We start from the raw sequence: 24,886 nt of genomic DNA, 5'->3' as shown, positions 1-24,886 counted from the left end.
CATACACTCACACACACACTCATACACTCACACACACTCACACTCACATACACTCATACACTCACACACACTCATACACTCACACACACACTCATGCACACACACACACTCATTACACATACATACACATGCTCACACAGTCACACGCAGACACACTCATACTTAGTCACACACATACACACTCACACACATGCACACATTCACACACTCTCACGCACACCACATTTACACACTCACTCATACACATTTACACATACACACATTCACATACACCACATAGACACAGTCACACACACCCACACACACACCACACTTACTTACACACAGTCACAACACACACACACAGGTGCACACACACACTCTAACACACCACCTTCAAAACCCCCTCAGAAGACTTTTCAGACAAGACTCGATGGTTAACTCGAGATGTAGAGGTGGCCTGTCTTCGTCTTGGCAGTGGGCCAGAGGTGCCCCTCGCCCCAGTCTCAGCTGCTTTGGGTCCAGGGGAGCTGACGACCAAGCATGGATCTGACGGAACCCTGGGCCCAGTGGGGTCCAAGCTGCCAGACAGTGTCCTGCTTAATTTTTCTCCACAGTGCTTCTCATTACCCAGCACTGTACCGTATACTTGTCTATACTTGTCTGCCTTGCCGATAGAACGTAAGTCTTAGAGGGCTGGGAATATCTATCTTCCATTTCCTGTTTATCCAGAAAGCATAGAGCAGTACCTGTCAAATAGTAGGCACCCAATAAACATTTCTTGTAAGAGTAAATGAATGAGTAAGCTCTTTTCCAGAATTTAAATTTCTTCCAAGCTCGGTGGTAATATTATCAGTTTGGGAGAAAGAACATGAAAATCATAAACATCTCCTGGTACCATTGGACACCATGGTTTACATTTACATATAAATGTATATAAACAAGTATAAATTTATACTTGTCTTTATACTTATTCATACTTATTGACATATAAATATATATAAACAATGATATATGCTTACTTATAGTTGTCTTTACTATATACGTATTTATATATAAGTGTATATAAGCCAAACCTGTTCCTGTCAAGTCGATTCTGACTCATAGCAACCCTACAGGACAGAGTAGAACTGCCCCACAGGGTTTCCAAGGAGCGGCTGATGGATTCAAACTGCTGGCCTTTGGTTAGCAGCCGGACTCTTAACCACTGTGCCACCAGGGCTCCATAAGTGTATATAAACAAGGGTAAATATATACTTATTTATACTTGTCTGTCTCGCCAATAGAATGCAGTTGAGGCTGCCACCACCGAGGAACTCTCCAGATTCCCACCCCATGGAGAACACAGTTCCGGGCTTTTCCGCCTTCCACGACCTCACTGTGGCAATACAGATTTTTCAAACAACCACAGGCACTACAATCCCCACTGACGAGTTGATCGAAACTGTGGTGATACAAGAACTTCTATAGTAACTTCACCTTTGAAGTCCCACGTCTGTTGGGATGATGGAAAATTAAAAATTCCAGACAAGTATGAGGATTGCCCAAGGATACATACACCCCGAATGGGCCAGAGAGGCGGAAATGTCAGCATGTCACAGTTACGCATCGCTGGCCAGGGGTGGCGCTGGGGGGGACATCCGTCAGTTCCTTCCGCCTCTTGCATCACTAACCTAAGAGAAACAACATCTGAACAGGAGCTATTGTTATTCCATGAAAGACCGGGAAGTATTAAAACCATCCTGAACCAAAACACAACATATGCCAGTCTAAATTTCTCTAGTAACTGAAGAGGCACATGTTTCAGTCCTCAACATGCTCTTCTTACGCAGCTCCAGGAGACTGGCCTGAACCACCCATATCACACTCAGGAAAGTGTATGTCTTGGAAGCTAAACAGTGCCTGGGCTTACTCGCAGCTGTGAGGGATGTATTCATCTATGGCGACCAGGTCACAGTGAGAAGGATGGCCTATTCCCTCCCAGAAAGCCCACAACAAGAACATCTAATAAAGCGAACAAGGAAGCAAGAATCTCTACCAACAAATAAGCAACAACTCCTGATTTTATTCCGTGATGACATCAGTGCGTTCTGCACACCTACACACTCCTCCTGATGGGGATCCTGAACCACCAACCACCATTAAATATCTGACCCCACACCCGAGCCTGAGAATGCCTCCAAAAGACCTTTTGCCGTAATAACTATTCTGGTCTCAACTTGAGATAAGATCCTCCGATATAATTTCTTTATGAAAATTATGGTACATCCATATGCTGAAACCATACTTCCATTAAAAATAGTACTAAACCAAACCAAAAACTCACTGCCGTTGGGTCAGTTCCGACTCATAGTGACCCTGTAGAACAAAGTAGAACTGCCCCGTAGAGTTTCCAAGGCGGTAAACCTTTACAGAAGCAGACTGCCACGTCTTTCTCCAGAGGACCCACTGGTAGGTTCAAACCACAGACCTTTCCATTAGCAGCCAAGCACTTAACCACTGTACCACCAGGGCTCCTTAACAATAGTACTAGGTATCATTCACTGAGCAGTTACTAGGAGAGGCAGAGAAACCAGTACAAATCACACTCTCAGTTAGTGGGAGAGCCAGGATTGAACTCAGGTCTGCTTTCAAGACTTGTGCTCTTGGCTTCTCTGCCATTTTGCCTATTTCCAAATGAATAAGAATACTTAATAATGTGGAAAATACTCATTTTATGTGGCTGAATGAAAAAAAATGCAGGCTTAATAACGTATGCGATCAGGTCCCACTTTTGTAAATAACATAAATCAGTATACATTAACAGATATGGAAGATACATTTCAAAGGAACAATAGTTATTTTAATGATGGAATTCTCGACAACATCGGTTTTCTTCTTTTGGTTGAGATATACAGCGAAGCCTGTGAGAGCCAGAACTCGACGGGACTACCTTGTTTTTCCAGTATCGCAAGTCTTCTGCCTTTGACAGGGCGCAGTCTTACACTTTTCTATCGCTTGTTTTAGTGGAAGATATTTGAGTTTTCTTTCTCTGACAGGTTTCCGTCTTACACAGTTTCCGGCTTTCACAAGTTTTATTGTAACAATCGTAATAATGATTGTTGTTGTTAGGTGCCATCCCATCAGCGCCGACTCATGGCAACCCCACGTATAACAGAACAAAACATCGCCCAGTCCTGCAGCGTCTTCACCGTGGTGTGCTTGAGTCCATTGTGACGGTCACTGTGTATTTTGACTGCCTTCCAACCTAGGGGCTCCAGTACTATATCAGACAATCTTCCATTGCGATCAATAGGGCTTTTATTGGCTAATTTTCAGAAGTAGAAGGCCAGGTCTTTCTTCCTAACCCGCCTTAGTCTGTAAGTTCTGTTAGAAACCTGCCCACCGTGGGTGACCCTGCTGGTATTTGAAGTAACAGTGGCATAGCTTCCAGCATCACAGCCATACGCAGACCACCACAGTACGACACACTGACACACAGCGGTGGTGATGAATATTGGCTACTTTGCACAACATGCTATGTGACGTATCTTCCCCACTCCCCACCTGCTGCTGCAGTCCAGAGTGCCTGCTCTATCGTGGATTTAGAACCTGATTTCACCCCCGGATTTCAATATGCTTCCAACCAACATAGAGTGCAGCTCTTTCCGGTTCAGTGGCCTGCCCAGTACTTCAGACTTGCCATGCCCATTGAAGGTTCCGGGTGTTGCAGTTCCCTGCAGCCTACAGGAGAACGCCCTGTCTCCCCCAATACTTCCTCTCAGCCATTATCCTCTGAGAGCACTGCGTTGTTGGGAGCACTGGAGGAATGTCCCCAAGGGAGGGCTGTGCCTTCCATGGAGCCCAACTCAGCCAAGGGCTTTCCCATGGGAACACTCCCTGGTTCCTTTGCCTTGCTCCTTCACTGCTCTCAGCTAGCAGGCCCCTCTGATTGAAAATTATTCAACAAAGTCAGAGAGGGACCAAGTGTAATGGAGATTCAAGCATGGGAGAGTGTTCCTGAAGGAGGGGCCTTGTGACCGGGGCAAGCTAGAAAGCTCTGTTGTTGAGTGTATGGAATGGAACAGAGCAGAGAGCTTTCGCTGGAGTTGTAAGTGAAGAACAACATGAATGGTGTTTACTTCACAGGCTTGAGGAACGGGCGCCGTTTAAGTCAGAATTATGTGATCAGTGTCTGCAAACATTGAATCTGGTGAAAATGAGGAGCCTGTCAGGGATTGAATTATGATCCCCCAAAAATGTGTGTATCAATTTGGCTAGGCGATGATTCCCAATATTCTGTGCTTGTCCTCCATTTTGTGATTGTCATTTGACATTAAAGAGGATTAGGGTGGGATTGTAACACCACGCTTAACCAGGTCACATCCCTGATCCAATGTAAAGGGAGTTTCCCTGAGGCGTGGCCTGCACCACCTTTTATCTTGCAAGAGATAAAAGGAAAGGGAAGCAAACAGAGAGTTGGGGACCTCATACCACCAGGAAAGCAGTGCCAGGAGCAGAGCACGTCCTTTGGACCAGGGGTTCCTGTGCAGAGAAGCTCCTAGTCCAGGGGAAGATTGATGAAGATGAGGACCTTCCTCCAGAGCCGACAGAGAGGGGAACCTGGTGCTGATGTCCTGAATTTGGCCTTGTAGCCTACTAGACTGTGAGAAAATAAATTTCTCTTTGTTAAAGCCATCCACTTGTGGTACTTCTGTTAGAGCAGCACTAGATGACCAAGACAGAGCCCTATAATGAGACACACACGATAGCATGAAAAGGTGGAAGACAGAGATTACGGTCAGATGGCTAGGAGGGGCACGTGCAGGCAGAGCGATTGGGAAAGATGTACCCGGAACCAGGCACACCCCACCAGGCTCTTCTTTCATCCCAGGTCCTGCCCTCAGCAACATGCACAGGAGACGCCCAGAACTCAGGTTTGCATGCCGGGGAGGACCTTCCCAGGCTGCCATCCGTCGTGCAGAGGATAGGAACAGACTCCGAAACATCACGAGTCACAGGCTGAGGAACAAACTCTGAAACATCATGAGTCGTGGGCTGAGGAACAGACTCCAAAACATCACGAGTCACGGGCTGAGGAACAGACTCCAAAACATCACGAGTCGTGGGCTGAGGAACAGACTCTAAAACAGCTTGAGTCATGGGCTGAGGAACAGATGTAATTGGTAAAGAGCGATCTCGCAATGCTGGTATCAGCAGGAGCGAGTCTCCCGTCAGCTCGTGGCCATGGGCCATGCGTCTTCTGGACATGCCTCGGGTTCTGTCCCACGTAAGGAGCTCCTTCCCAATGTGGGTCTCCCCATGAGATGGGTGTGAGGAAGTGGCTGGGTCAGAAGGGAAATAGGCAGATTTGGGTGCCAAGAAGTCTGGTTTGGGGATGCCAGCTGACTGCAGGAGTTGTCTAGGATTTAAATACTCCCCTGAGTGGTGCAAACAGTTAAGTTCTCAACCACTAACCAGCAGGTTGACGGTTCAAACCCACCCAGGGGCACCTCAGACAGGTCTGGCTATCTGCTTCAGAAAGGTCACAGCCTTGAAAATCCTATGAAGCAGTTCTACTCTGCACACACAGGATCGCCAGGAGTCAGAATCATCTTGACAGCAACTGGTTCCGTTGTTGTTGTCACTGGGGACCTGGGGGCAGCCAAGGACTTTGGGGATATTATTGTTCAGGAGTTAGGAGGGACTCGGCAGTCACAGACATCTTCAAGTCAACCTGAAGCTCTGAGGTCTCCTTCTCCATCTTCCAGGACAGCCGGCTCTTCCCTGGCCCTCCCACTCTGTGATTGCTGGTGGCCCCTGGGGGTGCCCTCATCATGTATCTCCCCAAGAAATTCTTGGATCCACGCCTTGTCTTGATCTCACTGAGGGGTGGAGCAGTGTGCCCCGTGCTGCCATCAGACACCTGCTGCTAGCAGAGCTCTCTCTCGGGAGCACGCAGGGTGGACAGGCCTGTCGGGAAAAGGGAGAAAGGAACTGCTTCTATAAGCGAGAGGAGGGCAGGGTATCTCTTGAGGACCTCTGATGAGGAAAAAACAAGGAAGGACCTTCTAACTCCTCTCCCAGACTCTAAGGCCTAGCTAAATGCTGACTTTCTTCATAGAAAAACAAACTCTGGCGCCAAAGTAGAGGTGATGACCGGGGAGGGTGGCTGGGTGACTGGCAGTAGAGCCTTCTGGCAGCTGGCCCACTTCCTTGCTGTGTTTATAAGGAGCGCGCTGGGCACGGCGACCCTATTCTTCGGAGGCCACATCCCACTCCTCCAGCATGCGTGCGCTCCTGCTCCCGTCCAGGGCTGGCCCTGCTGCCCTGCTCCTGGTTCTCTGCCTGCAGCTGGGGGCCAGCAATGCCCAGGAAAACAAGTGAGCTATGCCCTCCCCTCCCCACACAGCATCTGGCAAAACAGGTTCACCTCCTGGCCTGCAAACCCACCTACCCTTCCTGAATACCTTCCCTCGTTCCCGAGCTCGAGTCCCAGGAGCTCTGAGTGGGTTCCCTACCAGGGCCCATTCCTCTTCTCTTAGGATCCCATCAGGCCCCTCACCTCTCCCCGGGGGCTTCAAGACCCCAGTGTGTGTCCAGGCTGCAGTTAGCAGGGAGTACTGTTCTATCTCTGGTCCACATCCTGTCTGTACCTGCGTCTTTGTTCAGCTTTCTGCTCAGCAAACGTCACTTTCTCACACTCACTCGTAGGGAGAAGGTTTGGCAGATATTCGAGTTCCAGCAGTACCTGGGGAGGCCTGGTGGGACTCACTGGGGACCTGAGGCCCAGTCAGTGTCCAGCAGGTCCATATTCCTCCCATGCCGAAGCCAGAAGACAAGTGTGAGGACCACTCACCCCAACCAAATGGGGACCCAGGGACACCGGGGCACAGAAAGTTGTGTGAAGGAAGCAGAAGCAGGGAAGTGGGGGCAAGTAAGATGAGGTAGGAGATGGGGCCAGGGGCCTGGGGAATCAGAGACACCCAGCAAGCCTAGGAAGCTTTCTCTACAGGAATGGGGTGTCGAGTGTGGGTTTCTGGACGGTGATGTGGGCAATGCCCCTGGAGGAAACTAGGTGGGATTTCAACCAGCTCTGAGATGGTGGCAGGTGTCCTAGGTGGCTCAGGTTCATGTCCCTCCACTTAGCCTGAAAGGCAGTGAGCTGCTGACAGAAGCTGTGCTAATGACGATGACGGAGCCCTGGTGGTGCAGTGGTTAAGAGCTCCGCTGCTAACCAAAAGATCAGCAGATCGAATCCACCAGGCGCTCCTTGGAAACCCTATGGGGCAGTTCTACTCTGTCCTATAAGGTCGCTATGAGTCGGAACCAACTCAATGGCAACAGATCTGGTGTTTTGAATGAGGGTGACCAGCTGTCTCCATTTGACCAGTAATTTCCCAGTTTCAGCAGGGAAAGTCTCTCATTCCAGGAAACCACTTATGTTCCAGGAAACTGGGATGGCTGGTCACCCTAGCGATGCTGGCCTTCCCATCAGTCCTTCATTCCTCCGTCAAAGGGGCGAACGCTGAAGATGCTTAAGTCTTCAGCCCCTTTCCTAGAGCAATGACTGGGGGAATGGAATTTCCTGGAATCTGAGATGCGGTGCCCTCGACACATGAGCTGGGAGACCTTGTGACAGAAGGAACTGAACACTCCCAACCCTCCCAACACCAAAGGGGCTTAGCCAGGAGTTTCCAGGAAAGAGAAAGTTAACTCTCCTGGTCCTGAGCCCAGTCCCCCGAACTGAAGAGGGATCCTTGACCATCCGCCTGTCGCCTCTGTCCTAGCAAAGAGTGGTGCACGGCCTGGACTAGGGTGGCATCTACGGGAAGAGTCCCCAAACCCGGCCCGTGTCCAAATCCAGCACTAAGTAAAGACGAGTTCTTAGACCCACCCAAAGAAGGACGCCCTCTGAAGATGGCTCCTCAGCCCCCGCCAGGGCCTTAGACCTTTACTGTGGGACCATGCTATTGATAAAGCAACCTTCTCCTGCTGGTGACGTGAGCCCTTCCTCTCAGCGGACACGCAGCAGCATCTGTAGGGGTTTATTAGAAAACGACATGTGGCATTCTACTTTAATTCTTTTTTTTTTTTCTTTTCTTTTTTGGAAAGAACGTGCTCAGTTTTAAATAAAAGGGTCAAGTTGCTTTATTAAATGAAACGAAATGCTTACAGAACAGCCAAACCAAGCGATTAAGAAACATTCTCAGGGGATTCTGACGCCGAGCAATAGATCCAACCCCCTCCCCTGCCTCCCAGGCACCTGCCTCCCCTCCACCCCCACCCCTGGCATCCTCTGACCTGTAGATAGGGCTCTAACGACCACGCCCTGCTTCTCTCTCCCCTGACCAGCTGGAAGGTGATGACAATGGACCTGCAGATGCAGCAGACCGCAAAAAAAAACGAGGAGGTCCCCGTGACACTCAAACTGAGCACGGAAGTGCAAGAATGCATGGTGGTAAGTGGAGTCCCTGAGTGGTACAAACAGTTAACGTGCTCAGCTGGTTGGAGGTTGGAGTTCACCCACAGGTGCCCTGGAAGAAAGGCCGGGCAACCTACCTCCAAAAAATCAGCCATTGAAAACGCTGTGGAGCACAGTTCTACTCTGACACACGTGGGGTAGCCATGAGTCAGAGTGGACTCCATAACAACCGGTACTGGTATGGTGGTAAGTGCAGGCCTGGGGCAGTGAAGGTGGGAAAGATGCGACTCCCTGAATATGAATAGAATTAATCTCTCACTTTCTATTGCGTGCTATAATTAATAAACCGTTCTCACCTATGTCATGTGACTTGAGCTCAAAACAACTGTGGGAACTCGGTAGGGATGACCATTCTCATCGTCCAGATGAGGTACTGTGCTCCAGAGAGCCCTAGGGAGGATGAGAAAGAGACAGTGTAGGAAGTGGCAAAGACGGGAAGAGTAAGAGCTGGGGAAAGCTGGCTAGAGCCCCTCCAGGGTCCTCGGCAAGATGCGCGTGGGTTCTCAGAAGGAAAGCAGGACCCCCTGTGAGCAGGTGGAGGCAGGTAGGGAGAAGGGGCAAGTCCCAGGGACACACACGGTCTGATTCCTTCTCTCCTTGGGTCTCTCCCTTGCGTTCCCTCATTGTGTCCTTCCTCTGCTCTTTTGCTCTGAGTCATGCCCTGCCTCCCCACCCTCAGAAGGTGCCCACACTCCTCCCTCCCTCTCCGCCAGGTCAGCAGTTGTCTGGGGGGTGGGGGGGGTCTACGCTGTGAACCAGCTCAGAGTTTCCCAAAAGTTAATTTGCGTACGAATCACCGGAGGGTCTTGTTAAACTACAGGTTCTATGCAAGCCCAGGTGTCTCCCCTCCCTCCATGAAGGACATCCTCTCAGGCAGTGCAAATATCTGTCTACACTATGAGTTTCTTAGCTCAAATTCAATGTAAGGACATATTGATTGAATAGGAAACAAGGTTAGGAGCGCGAGAGTTGCCATGGGTTAAAATGTATTCTAGAAATGGCCCTGGACCGATGACGGAAAGACTCCCAAACACTGAGCAAAGAACAACGTAGCTGCTCTGACCCATTTTTCTGCTCACCATCCAAGAACATGGGCCAAGAATGTTCACTGAGGGGGGCTGAATCGTACCTTTTCAATTAGAATGGTAGTTTCTGGGCGTGAACCATCAAGAAAGTCCACGCCACCCTGAAAAATTGCTAAGTCCGAGAAAATGTTTTAAAATCCGCGAAATCACATGGGCTATGACTGGGTGTTACTGTGATTGCTAGACTTGTATTGCCACTGCAATAAAATAAAGTGGTCTTTTAAAAACCTACCCAAGTACAATGAAAAGGGCAGGAAATGCCTTAAAAAATTATATTACCAACTAGTAAAAATTTATAGGAAAGAAAATCCTGTCAATTCTGATTAACTAATATTTACTTGTAGATTGCAAAAAAAATGGGTAACTATAAAAACACCTTCATATTTTAAAATTTTTAAGCAAATACAATTTTTATAGAAAAGCAAAAGTTCCTGCTCTTCATTCTTATTTCCTACTAATTATAATGTTTTATACTGAATTTTTGACAAAGTGAGGTTTTAAGATCACAATTATAAAATTAAAATAAATTATACCACCAGTCGTGGATTTGAACACGTGGATCGTATAATCCTCTTAGACTGAGGAAAAACTGTGACGACCCACTCTGGTTAACCAGTTTTGTTCCATGGGCCATCTTGCTGGTCTCAGGAAGTCTATGGAAACTTTATCAGAAAATTGCTTTTAATTGCATAAATAAAATGCACTGGATTGCAAAGGAATACTACTACATTGAATATCAGTGGTCAAATTATTAAAAATAAGTCTGTGGTACAGTGATACAGGTGGTTCTTTATTAAAACGTTAGCTGGTAAGTAAACCACAGGCAAGCTAAATTTTATTCTACAAAGACATCTGCATAATGGCGAATGTTGCTTCACTTGAGTAAGTAGGTTAAACTCATTTGGGGCAACACATCACACATGGCACATTTTGATTTTTTGTTTGGATTATTATACATGTGTTGAAAGTCGATATTCATGAAGATGTATTGTTGCAAATGTAATGAAAAGGTAAACAAGGCAAGGACGAGCCTCTCTCAAGAAATACCAGAATTCTCCCAGGCGTTTCAGTAGCATTCCCGTGGTGAGAACGTTTGAATTCACTGTCAGCGGCTGAGTTTCCTGAGCGAGTGCCAGGAGACAGGTAGACGCAGCCTCAGCTGTGACCATGCAGCCACTCTGATAGCCACGTGTGCTCAAGGTAGGCAGGGCAGGCGGCGGCGTGAGATACCTAGATCTGCACTGTGGTGTGACATCCTCTGCTTCTCCTGGGAGAGCATCACGCATTCTGCCAGAACTACTCGGGTTTGTGGGTGACATTCCCAGCTGAAGGAATGCTCACATCACCAAGAGGTGAGGAAAGTAAAAAAAAAAGGCAAATGTTTGTCTCCCATCTCCGCTCACAGACCCGCTACATTCCCTCCCCTCTGGGTCTTGGGACCCCTGGATAAAACCTCTGTACTAAACACTCACCGGGCTAAAGCTTCCTGACTTCGCTGAAATGTACGTATATGATGATCTGCCATCTTAAATTGTAAAGCACTCTCAAGTTAAAAAGAAAAAAAAAAAAACACACGTTCAAGATTCCCTCTGCTCCTCTAAGTGCCAGGTGGGGTGGGTAATTGTTGCACCTCACAAGTAGGAAAGTGAGAAAGACAGACGTCATTTTAGTCCCAAATGTCACGGTTAGAGAGGTCCCCTGGGGCTTGGGCACAGCTCTGGCAACAAAGCTTTTTGCCTCTACACCCAAGTGGACAGGCTTCAGTTTCACCCACATGGCGTAAAAATCCCTGTGGGTCAATTCCTGCTGGGTAACTGCTCCCTGGTTAGACGGACAGACGGCCACCCCAGGATGAGTTCTCCTCCCCTCGAATTCATTTTCATCTTCCCATCTCCACGCGAACCCTATACCACGCGTGAAGAGAGGACACTTTAGTCCTGAAGCGATACCGCAACAGCGGGCTCCTTCTGCCACTCCTTTGGCCCACCTGCGTCCAACTCCTCACCCTCGAAGTAGGTCAGCCTCCTCCTCCTTGCTCTCCACCCCACTCCCCAGGCTAACACTAGGGACTCTCTCCCACCTTCTTCTCACCAGGTGAAAACTTACCTCAAAAGCAGCAGGCCACTTGAAGGTACTTCTCATAATTATGATTTCACTAGCTGTCTGTGTAACGATTATCCAAGAACCTTCTTCTGGGACATTCGGAGCAACTGTAAGTACAGGAGCTGTCCAAGGGAGGGACTTCCCACCGCGGGGGAGAGCTACAAAGATGCATGTGCAGAGGAGTGCCCCAGAGCCTCCTGGAAAGAGGAGGAGGAGCAGGAGGGAGGAAAAAGAGGGGAAGTGAAGGTGGGGACTCCACTAGATTCTAAAAGAGAGGGGTTGCATGAGGAAATCTAACAAGGGAAATACATTTGAGAGTGATCTGGAGAAACTGAACCCCAGTGGGAAGCTGGCGGGTGGAGCGCTATCGGAGATGACTTTTGTTCTCCTCTCTTTCAGACACTGTGAAAATTGCAGCAGTAGTCGACATTATTCGGGAATTAAATATCTGCCCTGAAGATAGGGCAGTAGTGCCCATCAAAGCAAACCGTTTCTACACCTTTCAAACACTACAGATCACATCGTAAGGGAAGCCCTTGACTCTGCCCCACACCTAGATTGTGTACCCTAGGCAGAGCAGACCTTGCCTGTGGGCACCTGCAGGGATCTGTCAAATAAACTTCTTCAAGAGTCTCTGTGTTCTGCCTGTGTCTTTCCCCAAAAATCTACACCTAGTGAGCCCCAGCGCACCCCAAATTTCTAGAGATCTGGTCTTTCAAAGAGCTTTTACAGGGAAGGTTTTGTGGGTCTTGACTTCTCCTGCGTGCCCCACCCAATAGAGGAAGTACAATAAAGGAGGCTAAGAAGGAGCAAGGAGCCTTGGTGGTGCAATGGTTAAATGCTCGGCAGCAGTTCAAGCCACCAGTGGCTCTGTGGGAGAAAGAACCTGGCGATCTGCTCCCATAAACCCTATAAGCTCACTATGACTTGATGGCACACAAAAACAATGGCGAAGAGCAGGAACCTTGAAGGGAGTGTGTCCTGATAGAAGTGGACCTGGAGCAAGGGCCAGGGCACACAGTGGGCACAGGACAGTCCAGCACATGGAAGGGCAGACACTAAGGGCCGGAAGCATGAGACGGGGCGTGTTCAGGGCAGATGAGCAGTTGGTACTGGGGATGACTCAGTGCAAGCCTGGAGAGACAGAGAAGAGGCTGGCGAGGGGACAGGAGCAAAGTCAGCACAGGCTGGGTGAGCCTGGGCAAGGAGGGGGGCTCTCTCCTACAGGACAGTGATCCTCAACAGGTCTCAGGGTCAGGGCCGGGAAGCACTATCACTGGAAAGGCTCATAGACACATTAATTAGCGTCGTAATTCTGTGTGCTTACATGTGCCACAAATGTGCTCAATATTTCTTTTTGCAACCACATGCATTAAATATCTATTTATTCAATAGATATTTATCAAGTCCTATGTGTGCCGATTGACACAGTGGCTCCAAAAATAGGCTCAAGCATAACAATGACTGTGAGGAAGGTGCAGGACTGGGCAGTGTTTCGCTCTGTTGTCCGTAGGGTCACTATGGGTCGGAACCGACTCGGTAATACCAAACAACAACATGTGTGCTGTTGAAGCAGCCCTCCTGGCGCAGTGGTCAAGCCATTGGCTGCTAACCGAAAAGTCGGTGATTCAAACCCACCAGCCATTCCACGGGAAAAAGATGTCACATCTGCTTCAGTAAAGGTCACAGCCTTGGAAACCCTATGGTGCAGTTCTCTGCCTTATAGGGTTGCTATGAGTGGGAATAGATTTTATGGCAATGGGATGTGTGCCGTTACCTCCTTTAGGTGCTTGGTTTTACAGAGGTGAACCAGAAATTTTTCATCCTGATTTTACGACATTTACATTCTTCATGGGGTAATAGACAATGAACAAGTAAATACTTTTCCTACTTCATTTATGAGGAAGCTGAAATGAGAGAATGAGAGTGATTTGCACACGGCCAGCAAGCAGCAGAGCTCGGATTTGAACTACACAGGCAGCCTGAATCAGAGCCAATGCTCCTTATCACTGCACACACTTTCCCCTCCCAGATTACTGGGCCCCTCGAAAGACACAAAAGGTGGCATTTCAAAATTGCAAACACTAGCTCCTTCATTAGTAGTTCTGTGTACACGATTACCTCCTGCGGGCTCGTTGTCCTTCACTGGAGTTAGAACTCTGCCTAGCACAGCACTGTCCAATAGAGCTCTATTTTAAGCCCCTTCTGTTATTTTGAATTTTCTGGTAGCCACACTTAAAAAATTAATAATAAATAGTTGAAAGGAATTTTAACAATATATTTTATTTAACCTAATATACCCTAAAGTATCATTTCAAACCACCCCTTGTCTGTCATATTGCCGTACCATGGTGGCTTGTGTGTTGCTGTGATGCTGGAAGCTATGCCACTAGTATTTCAAATACCAGCAGGACCACATGGTGAACAGGTTTCAGTGGAGTTTCCAAGATAAGACAGACTAGGAAGACCCGGCGGTCTACTTCTGAAAACACTGGCCAGTGAATAACTTACAAATAGCAGCAGAACAATGTCTGATATACTGGTGGAAGATGAGCCCCTCAGGTTGGAAGGCATTCAAAATATGACAGGGGAAGGGCTGCCTCCACAAAATAGTAGTAGCTGTTATTGTTGTTAGATGTCAATGAGTTGGTTCTGATTCCTAGCGACCCCTTGTACAACAGAACACAACACTGTCCAGTCATACACCATCCTCACAATTGTTGTGATGTTTGAGTCCACTGTTGCAGCCACTGTGTTAATCCATCACATTGAAGGTTTCTTCTTTTTGGCTGACCCTCTACTTTACCAAGAATGATGTCCTTCTCTGGGGACTGGTCCCTCCTGAGAACATGTCCAAAGTACGTAAGACAAAATCCTGCCATCCTTGCTTCTAAAGGCCATTTTGGCTGTGCTATTTCCAAGACAGACCTGTTTGTTCTTCTGGCAGTCCATGATATATTCAATATTCTTTGCCAACACCATAATTCAAAAGCATCAATTCTTCTTTGGTCTTCTTTATTCATTGTCCAGACTTTGGCATGCATAGGAGGTAATTGAAAATACAATGGCTTGGGTCAGGTGCACTTTAGTCCTCAGAGGAACATCTTTGCTTTTTAACACTTTGAAGAGGTCTTTTGCAGCAGATTTGCCCAATGCAATGCATCATTTGACTTCTTGACTGCTGCTTCCATGGCCTTTGATTATGGATCCAAGTAAAACGAAATCCTTGACAACTTCAACATTTTCTCTGTTTATCATATTGCTTATTGATCCAGTTGTGATAATTTTTATTTTCTTTATGTTGAGATGTAACGCATACTGAAGTCTGTAGTCTTTGATCTCCATCAGTAAGTGCTTCAAGCCTCTTTGCCTTCAGCAAGCAAGGTTGTGTCATCTGCATAAGGCAGGTTGTTTGCCAGATTCATACCAGGAAAATAGGAAGTTGTCACAAATGAAATGCGTAAAGATTGATATCCTAGGCTTTAGTGAGCTAAAATGGACTGGTATTGGCCATTTTGAATTGGACAATTGTATGGTCTTCTGTGTCCGGAATGATAAATTGAAGAAGATTGGCGTCACATTCATCATCAAAAAACCATTTCAAGACAGTGATAGGATAATATCCATACACCTACAAGGAAGACAACTCAATACGACTATTATTCAAATTTACTCACCAACCGTTAATGCCAAAGGTGAGAAAATTGAAGATTTTTACCAAGTTCTGCAGTCTGAAATGATCAAATATGCATTCAAGACGCATTGATTATTGTTGGTGATTGGATGCAAAAGTTGGAAACAAACAAGAAGGATTAGCAGTTAAAAAATATGTCCTTGGTGATAGAAATGATGCCAGAGGCCACATGACAGAATTTTGCACGACCAACGACTTATTGATTGCAAATACCTTTTTTCAACAACATAAATGGTGACTCTACACGTGGACCTCGCCAGATAGAATACACAGGAATCAAATTGACTACATCTGTGGAAAGGCATGATGGAGAAGCTCAATCTCATCAGTCAGAACAAGGCCAGGGCCGACTGTGGAACAGACCATCAATTGCTCATATGCAAGTTCAAGTTATAGCTGAATAAAATTAGAGCAAGTCCACAAGAGCCAAAATATGACTTGAAGTATGTCCCACCTGAATTTATAGACCAACTCAAGAATAGATTTGAGGCACTGAACACTAATGACCGAAGACCAGACAAGTTGTGGGATGATATCAAGCACATCATATCTGAAGAAAGCAAGAGGTCATTAAAAAGACAGGAAAGAAAAAAAAAGACTAAAATGAATATCAGAAGAGACTCTGAAACTTGCTCTTGAACATGGAGCAGCTAAAGCAAAAGGAAGAAATGATGAAGTAAAGACCTAAACATAAGATTTCAAGGGCAGTTCAAGAAGACAAAGTAAATATTATAATGATATGTGCGAAAGACCTGGAGTTAGAAAACCAAAAGGGAAGAACATGCTCAGTATTCTCAGGCTGAAAGTACTTGTCTCAGTCATCTAGTGCTGCTCTAACAGAAATCCCACAAGTGGATGGATTTAGCAAAGAGAAGTTTATTCTCTAACAGTTCAGTAAGCTACAAGTCCAAAATCAGGGCATCACCTCCAGGGGAAGGCTTTCTCTCTCTGTCGGCTCTGGAGGGAAGTCCATGTCATCGGTCTTCCTTTGGTCTCAGAGCTTCTCTGCACAGGAACCTCAGGTCCAAAGGACGCGCTCTGCTCCCAGCACTGCTGTCTTGGTAATATGAGGTTCCCATGTGTCTCTGCTCGCCTCTGTCTTTCATATCTCAAAAGAGATTGCATTAAGACACTATCCTTGTCAACCTCATCAGTATAACCTCATCACAGTGATAGAATTTACAACACATAAGGAGATCACATATAATCTCATCATAGTGATAGAGTTTACAACACATAAGGAAATCACATCAGATAACACAATCATAGAATACTGGGAATCATGACCCAGCCAAGCTGACAGATATTTTTGGGGGACACAACTCAATCCATGACAGTACTGACTAAAAAATTCAAGTTTTAGTTGGAATATTGCAGGATTGTATGGGCAAAATCCAACACATCTGTCAGTTTGTCATGCTGTAGTGGCTTGTGTGTTGCTGTGATGTTGGAAGCTATGCCACTGGTATTTCAAATACCTGCTGGGTCACCCATGGTGGACAGGGTTCAGCAGAGCTTCCAGACTAAGAAAGATTAGGGAGAAGACCTAGTGGTCTACTTCTGAAAAACATTAGCCAGTGAAAACCTTATGAATAGCTGTGCGACAGTGTCTGAAATACTGCCAGAAGATGAGCCCCTCAGGTTGGAAGCCTCTCAAAATTGGACTAGGGAAAAGCAGCCTTCTCAAAGTAGAGTCGACCTTAATGACGTGGATGGAGTCAAGCTTTTGGGACCTTAATTTGCTGATGTGGCACTGTCTCTGCTCGCTTCTCTCTTTTATATCTCAAAAGAGATTGGATTAAGACACTAATCTTGTAAACCTCATCAGTATAACCTCATCACAGTGATAGAATTTACAGCACATAAAGAGATCACATATAACCTCATCATAGTGGTAGAGTTTACAACACATAAGGAAATCACATCAGATTACACAATCATACAGTGCTGCAAATCATGACCCAGCCAAGTTGACAGATATTTTTGGGGGACACAATTGAATCCATCACAGGGATAATTTGTGATTTAAAATCAGGAAAGATGTGCATCAGAATTGTATCCTTTCACCATATTTATTCACTCTGTATCTAGAGCAAATAATCCTAGAAGCTGGACTATATGAAGAAGAACACAACATCAGGATTGGAGGAAGACTCATTAACAACCTGCGTTATGCAGCTGATACAACCTCACTTGCTGAAGGCGAAGAGGACCAGCACTTACTGATGAAGATCAAAGACTACAGACTTCAGTATGGATTACACCTCAACATACAGAATAAAAATCCTCACAACTGGACAAATAAGCAACATCATGATAAAAAGAGAAAATGTTGAAGTTGTCAAGGATTTCATTTTACTTGAATCCACAATCAACGGCCATGGAAGCAGCAGTCAAGAAATCAAGAGACGCATTGCGTTGGGCAAATCTGCTGCAAAAGAACTCTTTAAAGTGTTGAAAAGCAAATACGTCACTTTGAGGACTAAGGTGGGCCTGACCCAAGCCGCTGTGTTTTCAATCACCTCATATGCATGTGAAAGCTGGACAATGAATAAGGAAGACCGGAGAAGAATTGATGCCTTTGAATTATGGTGTTGGTGAAGAATATTGAATATACCATGGACTGCCAGAAGAACGAACAGGTCTGTCTTGGAAGAAGTACAGCCAGAATGCTCCTTAGAAGCAAGGATGGCGAGACTTCATCTCAGGAGTTTTGACATGTTATCAGGAAGGATCAGTCCCTGGAGAAGGACATCATGCTTGGTAAAGTAGAGGATCAGCAAAAGAGAGGAAGACCCTCAATGAGATGGATTGACACAGTGGCTGCAATGATGGGTTCAAGCATTGCAAGGATTGTGAGAATGGCAGAAGACCGAGCGGTGTTTCATTCTGTTGTACATAAGGTTGCTGTGAGCCAGAACCAACTCGATGGCATCTAACAACAACAACATTATTTCAAAACATAATTAATGTGTAAAATATCACCCACGAGATGCCATGGAAAATGGCAGAGTAAGGCACACCAAAGTATCAGTTTCTCCACCGAAACAACCGTAACTGTCAAAGACTGACAGAATCAACTTTTTCTGGAACTCTGGAATCTAATCTAAAACTTACAGGAAACAGGGGACCACCTAATGATTAAAAGGGTAGCTGAATTACAGTAAGAGAGTCTTGTGGCATTTTCCCTCATCTGCCTACCATCACTCATTCCCCAGCATGGTGGCAACTCGCTTATGTTCCTGGTGTGGTTTGCTGGCAATTGTTGTCAGTTGCTGTTAAGTTGGTTCTGACTCACGGCAATCTTACGTACAACAGAACAAAGCATCGCCTCGTCCTGTGCAAGCAGCAGGATTATTAGTATGTTTGAGCCCATTGTTGCAACTATTGTGTCAATCCATCTCATGAAAGGTTTCCCTCATTTTTGCTGACCCTCTACTTCACCAAATAGATTTTCCTATCTAGTGATTACTCCTACCTAATGACATGCCGAAAGTAAGCAAGACAAAGTCTCACCATCCTCACTTCTAAGGACATTCTGGCTGTACTTTCTCCAAGACTGATTTGTTTGTTCTTCTGGTAGTGCACAGTATATTCAATATTCTCTGCCAACACCACAATTCAAATGCATCCATTCTTTCGTCTTCACTTTTCATTGTCCAGCTTTCACATGCATATGAGGCGATTGAAAATAGCCTGGCTTTGTTCAAGTCAACCTTAGTTATCATAGTGACATTGTTGCTTTTGAAGGCTTTAATAAAAGAGGTCTTTTACAGAAGATTTGTCCAATGCAATATGTTGGTTAATTTTTTGCTGCTGCTTCCATGGACTTTGGTTGTAGAATGAAAACCTTGACAAACATCAACTTCTTCACCATTAATCATGATTTGCTTATCGTTCCATCGGTGAGAATTTTCATTTTCTTTACACTGAAGTGTAATCTATACTGAAGACTAGTCTTTGAACTTCATCAGTGAGTGTTTCAAGTCCTCTTCATTTTCAGCAAGGAAGATTGTGAGATCTGTAAATTGCAAGTTGTTAGTCTTCCTCAAATCCTGGTGCTACATTCTTCTTCATATAGTCCAGGTTTTCAAATTACTTGTTCAGCATACAGATTGAATAAGTGAGGTGAAAGGATACAACCCTACATACTTTTTCCAATTTTGAACAATGCAGTATGTCCTATTCTGTTCAATTGATTGCCTCTTGTGCCATATACAGGTTGCACATGAGCACAATTATTTTTTCTGGAATTTCCATTCTTTGTAATGTAATCCGTAATTTGTTATTATCCACACAGTTGAATGCCTTTGTGTGGTCAAAAATCACAGGCAAACATCTTTGTAGGAGTCTCTGCTTTGGCACACAATCCATTTGATATCGGCAAGGATAACCCTCACATCCTTTTCTAAATCAAGCTTGAATTTTTGTCAGTTCCCTGTAGATGTACTGCTGCAACCATTTTGTAATTATCTTTAGCAAAATTTTACTTGCATGTGATATTAATGATATTGTTTGATAATGTGTGCATTCTGTTGGATCAGCTTTCTTTGGAATGGACACGAACATGGAGCTCTTCCAGTCTGTTGACCAGGTTAACTTCATAGGTAAACATAAATGCCAGTGCTGTAATTTTCATTTTGTAACCCCATTTTTATGTTCTACATATGCATTTTAAAAATGCATTTAAAAACTTATAAGTCTAAGTTAATAGACACCGGTATGTAAAGATACATTTTGTGACAACAACACCTTCAGGGGGGAAAGGTATTGAAGAGCAGAGTTTTCATATGCTATTGGAGTTAAGAGGATATCAATTTAAACTAGACAGTTATAAATTTAGAATGTTAAATGTAATCCACATAGTAACCACTAAGAAAACAACTAGAAAATATACACTTAACAAAATTAGAAGGGAATAAAAATGGTAAGCTATAAAAAAAATCAATTAAATACAAAAGAAAGAAGTAATGGAGAAATGAGGGGAAAAAAAGCGTATGACACACAAAATGCAAATAGTAAAATGGCAGTAGTAATCCTTACTAGTTGTTGCTGAAAATATAAATGGATTAAACTCTCCAATCAAAATGCAGAGATTGATGAAATGAATAAAAACCATTATCCAACTGCAGTGAATTCTCATTATTCATGGTAGTTATGTTCTAGAAAGTCATCGCAAACACTGAGTTAACAAATACTTAACCATTGCTTCTAGGGGAAGTAAAGGTTAGCTTTCTGCAAGCTTCTGGTTACATTTTGTCAACCAATCAAAATAGAAACGGGCTTTATGTGTGTTTCTGTTTAAATACATCTTTTTAAATATATACTGTTAATCCATTAACAATCAACTCACAGCCAACAGCACCATAACTCATGCCTGAATAAAGCTTATCTGACATATGTATTTTCTCCATAAGGCACATCACAGCCTTATTGCACTTAGGAACACTACACAGTACCTCAGCACTACACTTGGGAGCCATCTTAAACCTTGAAATCACCCACAAAAACAAAACACAAAAATTAAAAAAAAAAAATAAGTTGCACTAAACAGATGATGAGAAGTGCACTTGTTCACAGTATAAGACCAAGAACAAGAAGGCAGAGCATCACCTTGTTCAGCCTCAGCCGGGGTTGTGCCTGTGGGGTTACTCAAAATTTTCACTACTCTACAAATGTCTGTGAATGATGGCGAAAATGCCGTGAGTATTGATTTTGCAATTACAAATAAATTTAGTGACTAGGAATATTCACAAACATGGAATCCACAATTAATGAGGTTTAACTATATATACGATCTTTAAAAGACTCACTTTAGATACAAAGACATAAAGAGGTTGAACGTGAAAGGACAGAAAAAGATATTCCATGCCAATAGTAGCAAAATGAGAGATGGGGCGGCTACACTAATATAAAACCAAATAGACTGTAAGTAAAAAGCTGTTATAAGAGACAAAAAATGACACTGTATATTGATGTAAGGGCCAATTCATCAAGAGGATATAACAATTGGAAACAGACATGCACCAGAAAAACAGAGCCCCAGTGTGATGGTTAAGATTGTGTGTCAGCTTGTCTAGGCCATGATTCTCAGTGTTTTAGAAGTTGTATAATGTTGAGATCACTTCCCTGTTGAAATCTGATATGTGAACACCCCCATGATGGAACCTGCTAAGTGGTACTGGTGGAGGCAGGGCCTGTGGCAGCTCACCGCCCCCTCAGTTTCATCTCTCTGCCTTCCACTGGTTATTTTCTACCTGCTCGCCTTGCCAAGGTTTTTGACTTGTTCCAGACTCAGCAGCTGCCTCTTGTTGTCTCACCTCCAGTTCTTGGTACTTGAACTAGCAGTTTACCTGCTAATCTTGGAATTCATCAATCTTCTCAGCCTGTGAGCAAGAGCCTGGTTCCCCGACCTGCTGATCTTGGGCTCGCCAGTCCCTGCAGCTACATGAATCAGGAGAAACCTTGCGGTCTTGTCTGCTGATCTTGGAATTCATTGACTTTCACAGCCTGAGAGTGGGAGCCCCTCTCCGACCCTCCAACCTTGGTTTCACCAGCTTCTGCAGCTCTGTGAATTGGGAGAGGCCTCTAACCTGATCCATGGACTTGGGACGTTTTAGCCTCTACAATTGCATGAGCTGTTTCCTTGATATAAATCTCTATGTATATGTTTATACGCTTTACTGGTTTTGCTTCTCTAGAGAACCCAGCCTAAGACACCCAGTGAGGCAATTATTAATAGAATTGAAGAGAGAAATACATAGTTCTACAATAATAGTTGAAGACTTCAATAGTCCAATTCCAATAATGGATAGAACATCTAGACTGAAGATCAATAAAGGAATAAAGGACTTGAACAACCCTGTAAACGAACTAGATCTAACAAATATATATAGAACACTCCACCCAAAAGAAGCAGAATGCACCTTATTCTCAAATGCACATGGAACATTCTCCAGGACAGACTGTATGTTAGGCCACAAAACCTGCCTCAATAAATTTAAAAAGATTGAAATCATACAAAACATCTTCTCAGACTCAAAGGACTGAAGCTAGAAATCAACAACTGAAGGAAAAGTGAAAAATTCACATATATGTGGAAATCAAGCAATATGCTATTAAACAATGAATCAAAGAAGAAAGTACAAGATAATTAGAAAATTTTTAAAGATTAATGGACATGAAAATGCAATATAACAAAACTTAAGTGATGGATCAAAAAATGCTCAGAGGGAAATTTATAGAGGTAAATGCCTATATTAAAAAAGAAGAAATATCTCAAATAGATCATCTATCTTTATATCTACAAGAACTAAAAAAAGAAGAGCAGATTAAACCCAAAGCTAGAAGAAGGAAGGAAATATAAAGATTTGAGTAGAGATCAAATAAAGAATAGAAAAAAATAGAATCAATGAAACCAATTTTGTTGACTAAATCAACAAAATTGACAAGACTTTTGCTAGACTGACAGAAAAAGAAAAAATGGAAATATAATTAAAATCAGAAATAAAACTGGGGACTATTCTACTGAATTACAGGAATAAAAAGTATTATCAGCAAAACTAGTAACAATTGTATGCCAACAAATTAGATCATCTAGATGAAATGGACAATTCCTAGAAACGTAAATTTCCAAAAGTGATTTAAGAAGAAAAGGAAATCTGAGCAGACCTACAAGTAAAGAGACTTGTCATGGTTTGAATTACGTCCCCCCAAAAAATGTGTGTATCAGTTTGGCTAGGCCATGATTCCTGGTACTGTGTGACTTTCCTGTAGGTTGTAAACCTGCCTCTATGATGTTAATGAGGGAGGATGGGTGGCAGTTGTGTTAGTAAGGCAGGACCTGATCTACAAGACTGGATTGTGTCCTGAGGCAATGTCTTGAGATATAAAAGACAGAAGTGAGCAGCAAGACAGGGGGACTTCATACCATCAAGAAAGCAATGCCAGGAGCAGAGCGCGTCCTTTGGACAGGGTCCCTGTGCCGAGAAGCTCTTAGTCCAGGGGAACACTGATGAGAAGGCCAACAGAGAGAGAAAGACTTCCTCTGGAGCTGACACCCTGAATTTGGACTTTTAGCCTACTTTGACTGTGAGGAAATAAACTTCTCTTCATTAAAACCATCCGCTTGTGGTATTTCTGTTGTAGCAGCACTAGATGACTAAGACAAGATTGAATCAATAATATATATATATTTAATCCCCCCAAAAAAATCTAGAGCCATATGGCTTCACTGGTGAATTCTAATAAAAACAGAAGAAGAATAAATACAAGTCCTTCTCAAAATTATCGAAAAAATAGGAGATGTAGCAACATGTACTAACTCATTCTGTGCGGCCAATATTACCCTGATATCAAAGTCAGACAAAGACATCACATGAAAAGCAAACTACAGACCGATATCCCTTACGAATATAGATGCAAATATTCACAATAAAATATTAGAAAGCTGAATCCAACAGCATATTAAAAGCATTGTATGCCACGACCAAATAGAATTTATCCCAAGAATGCAAGGGTTGCCAAACATACAAAAACCAATCAATGTAATACACCACATTAATAAAATGAAGGAATTTTTAAAAAGCATGATCATCTCAACTGATGCAGAAAAAGCATATGACAAAATCTAATACCCTTCCTGGGAAAAACATTCAGAAAACTAGGAATAGAAGGGAATTTCCTCAACATGATAAAGAGCATTTTTGAAAAACACACAGCTAACATCATACTCAATGATCAAAGACTGAAAGCTTTCCTCTAAGATCAGAAACAAGAAAAGGATGCCCATTTTCACCACTGCTATTCAATACTGTACTCAAAGATTTAGCCAGAGCAACCAGGCAAGAAAAAGAAAAAAAGACATCCAGATTGGAAAAAAGAAATAACACTATCTGTGTTCACAGATTACATGATCCTACATACAGAAAAAACCCTCTAAATCCACAAAAAAAAAAAAAAAAAAAAAAACCACTATCTAGTAAGTGAATGCAACAAATTGCAAGATAGAAGATCAACACACAAAAAATTAGCGGTACTTGTATACATTATCAATCAATGAATAGTCCAAAAAAGAAATTAAGAAAATACTTCCATTTTTAACAGCATCTAAAAGATAAAATAATTAGGAATAAATTTAACCAAGGAGGTGAATGACTTGTACACTGAAAACTACAAAATATTTCTGGAAGAAATTAAAGATCTAAAAAAAAAAGGAAAGACATCCCATGTTCATGGTTGGAAAATTCAATATTGCTAAAATGGCAATACTATCTGAAGCTATCAGCAGATTCAGTGCAATCCCTATCAAAATTCCAACAGCATTTTTGCAGAAATGGAAAAGCCAATTCCCAAGTTCATTTGGAATTGCAAGGGGCCACAAATAGCCAAAACAATCTTGAAAAAAAAATAGAAGAACAAAGCTGGAGGACTCACATTTCCCTATTTCAAAATTTACTACACAGCTACAGTAATCAAAACTGTGGTGCTGATATAAGGAAAAACACAATAAACCAATGGAATAGAATTGGGAGTTTAGAATTTAATTTGTACATCTACAGC

The 24,886-nt window shown here is 43.8% G+C and overlaps 1 protein-coding gene across 1 annotated transcript; it reads left to right on the top strand.

Moving 5' to 3' along the window:
* The first annotated feature begins 6,246 nt into the window (after positions 1-6,246).
* PIP (prolactin induced protein) lies at positions 6,247-12,158 on the top strand. The gene is made up of 4 exons (XM_004382422.1): positions 6,247-6,341; positions 8,314-8,419; positions 11,623-11,740; positions 12,031-12,158. The coding sequence occupies exons 1-4, from the start codon at positions 6,247-6,249 to the stop codon at positions 12,156-12,158; spliced, it is 447 nt and encodes a 148-aa protein (XP_004382479.1).
* The last annotated feature ends 12,728 nt before the right edge of the window (positions 12,159-24,886 follow it).

Source organism: Trichechus manatus, unplaced genomic scaffold (genome assembly GCF_000243295.1).
Source record: "Trichechus manatus latirostris isolate Lorelei unplaced genomic scaffold, TriManLat1.0 scaffold00093, whole genome shotgun sequence".
NCBI classification, from domain to species: domain Eukaryota; kingdom Metazoa; phylum Chordata; class Mammalia; order Sirenia; family Trichechidae; genus Trichechus; species Trichechus manatus.
The sequence above is the reverse complement of the archived record's forward strand: the minus strand, read 5'-3'. Positions and strand labels throughout refer to the sequence as shown.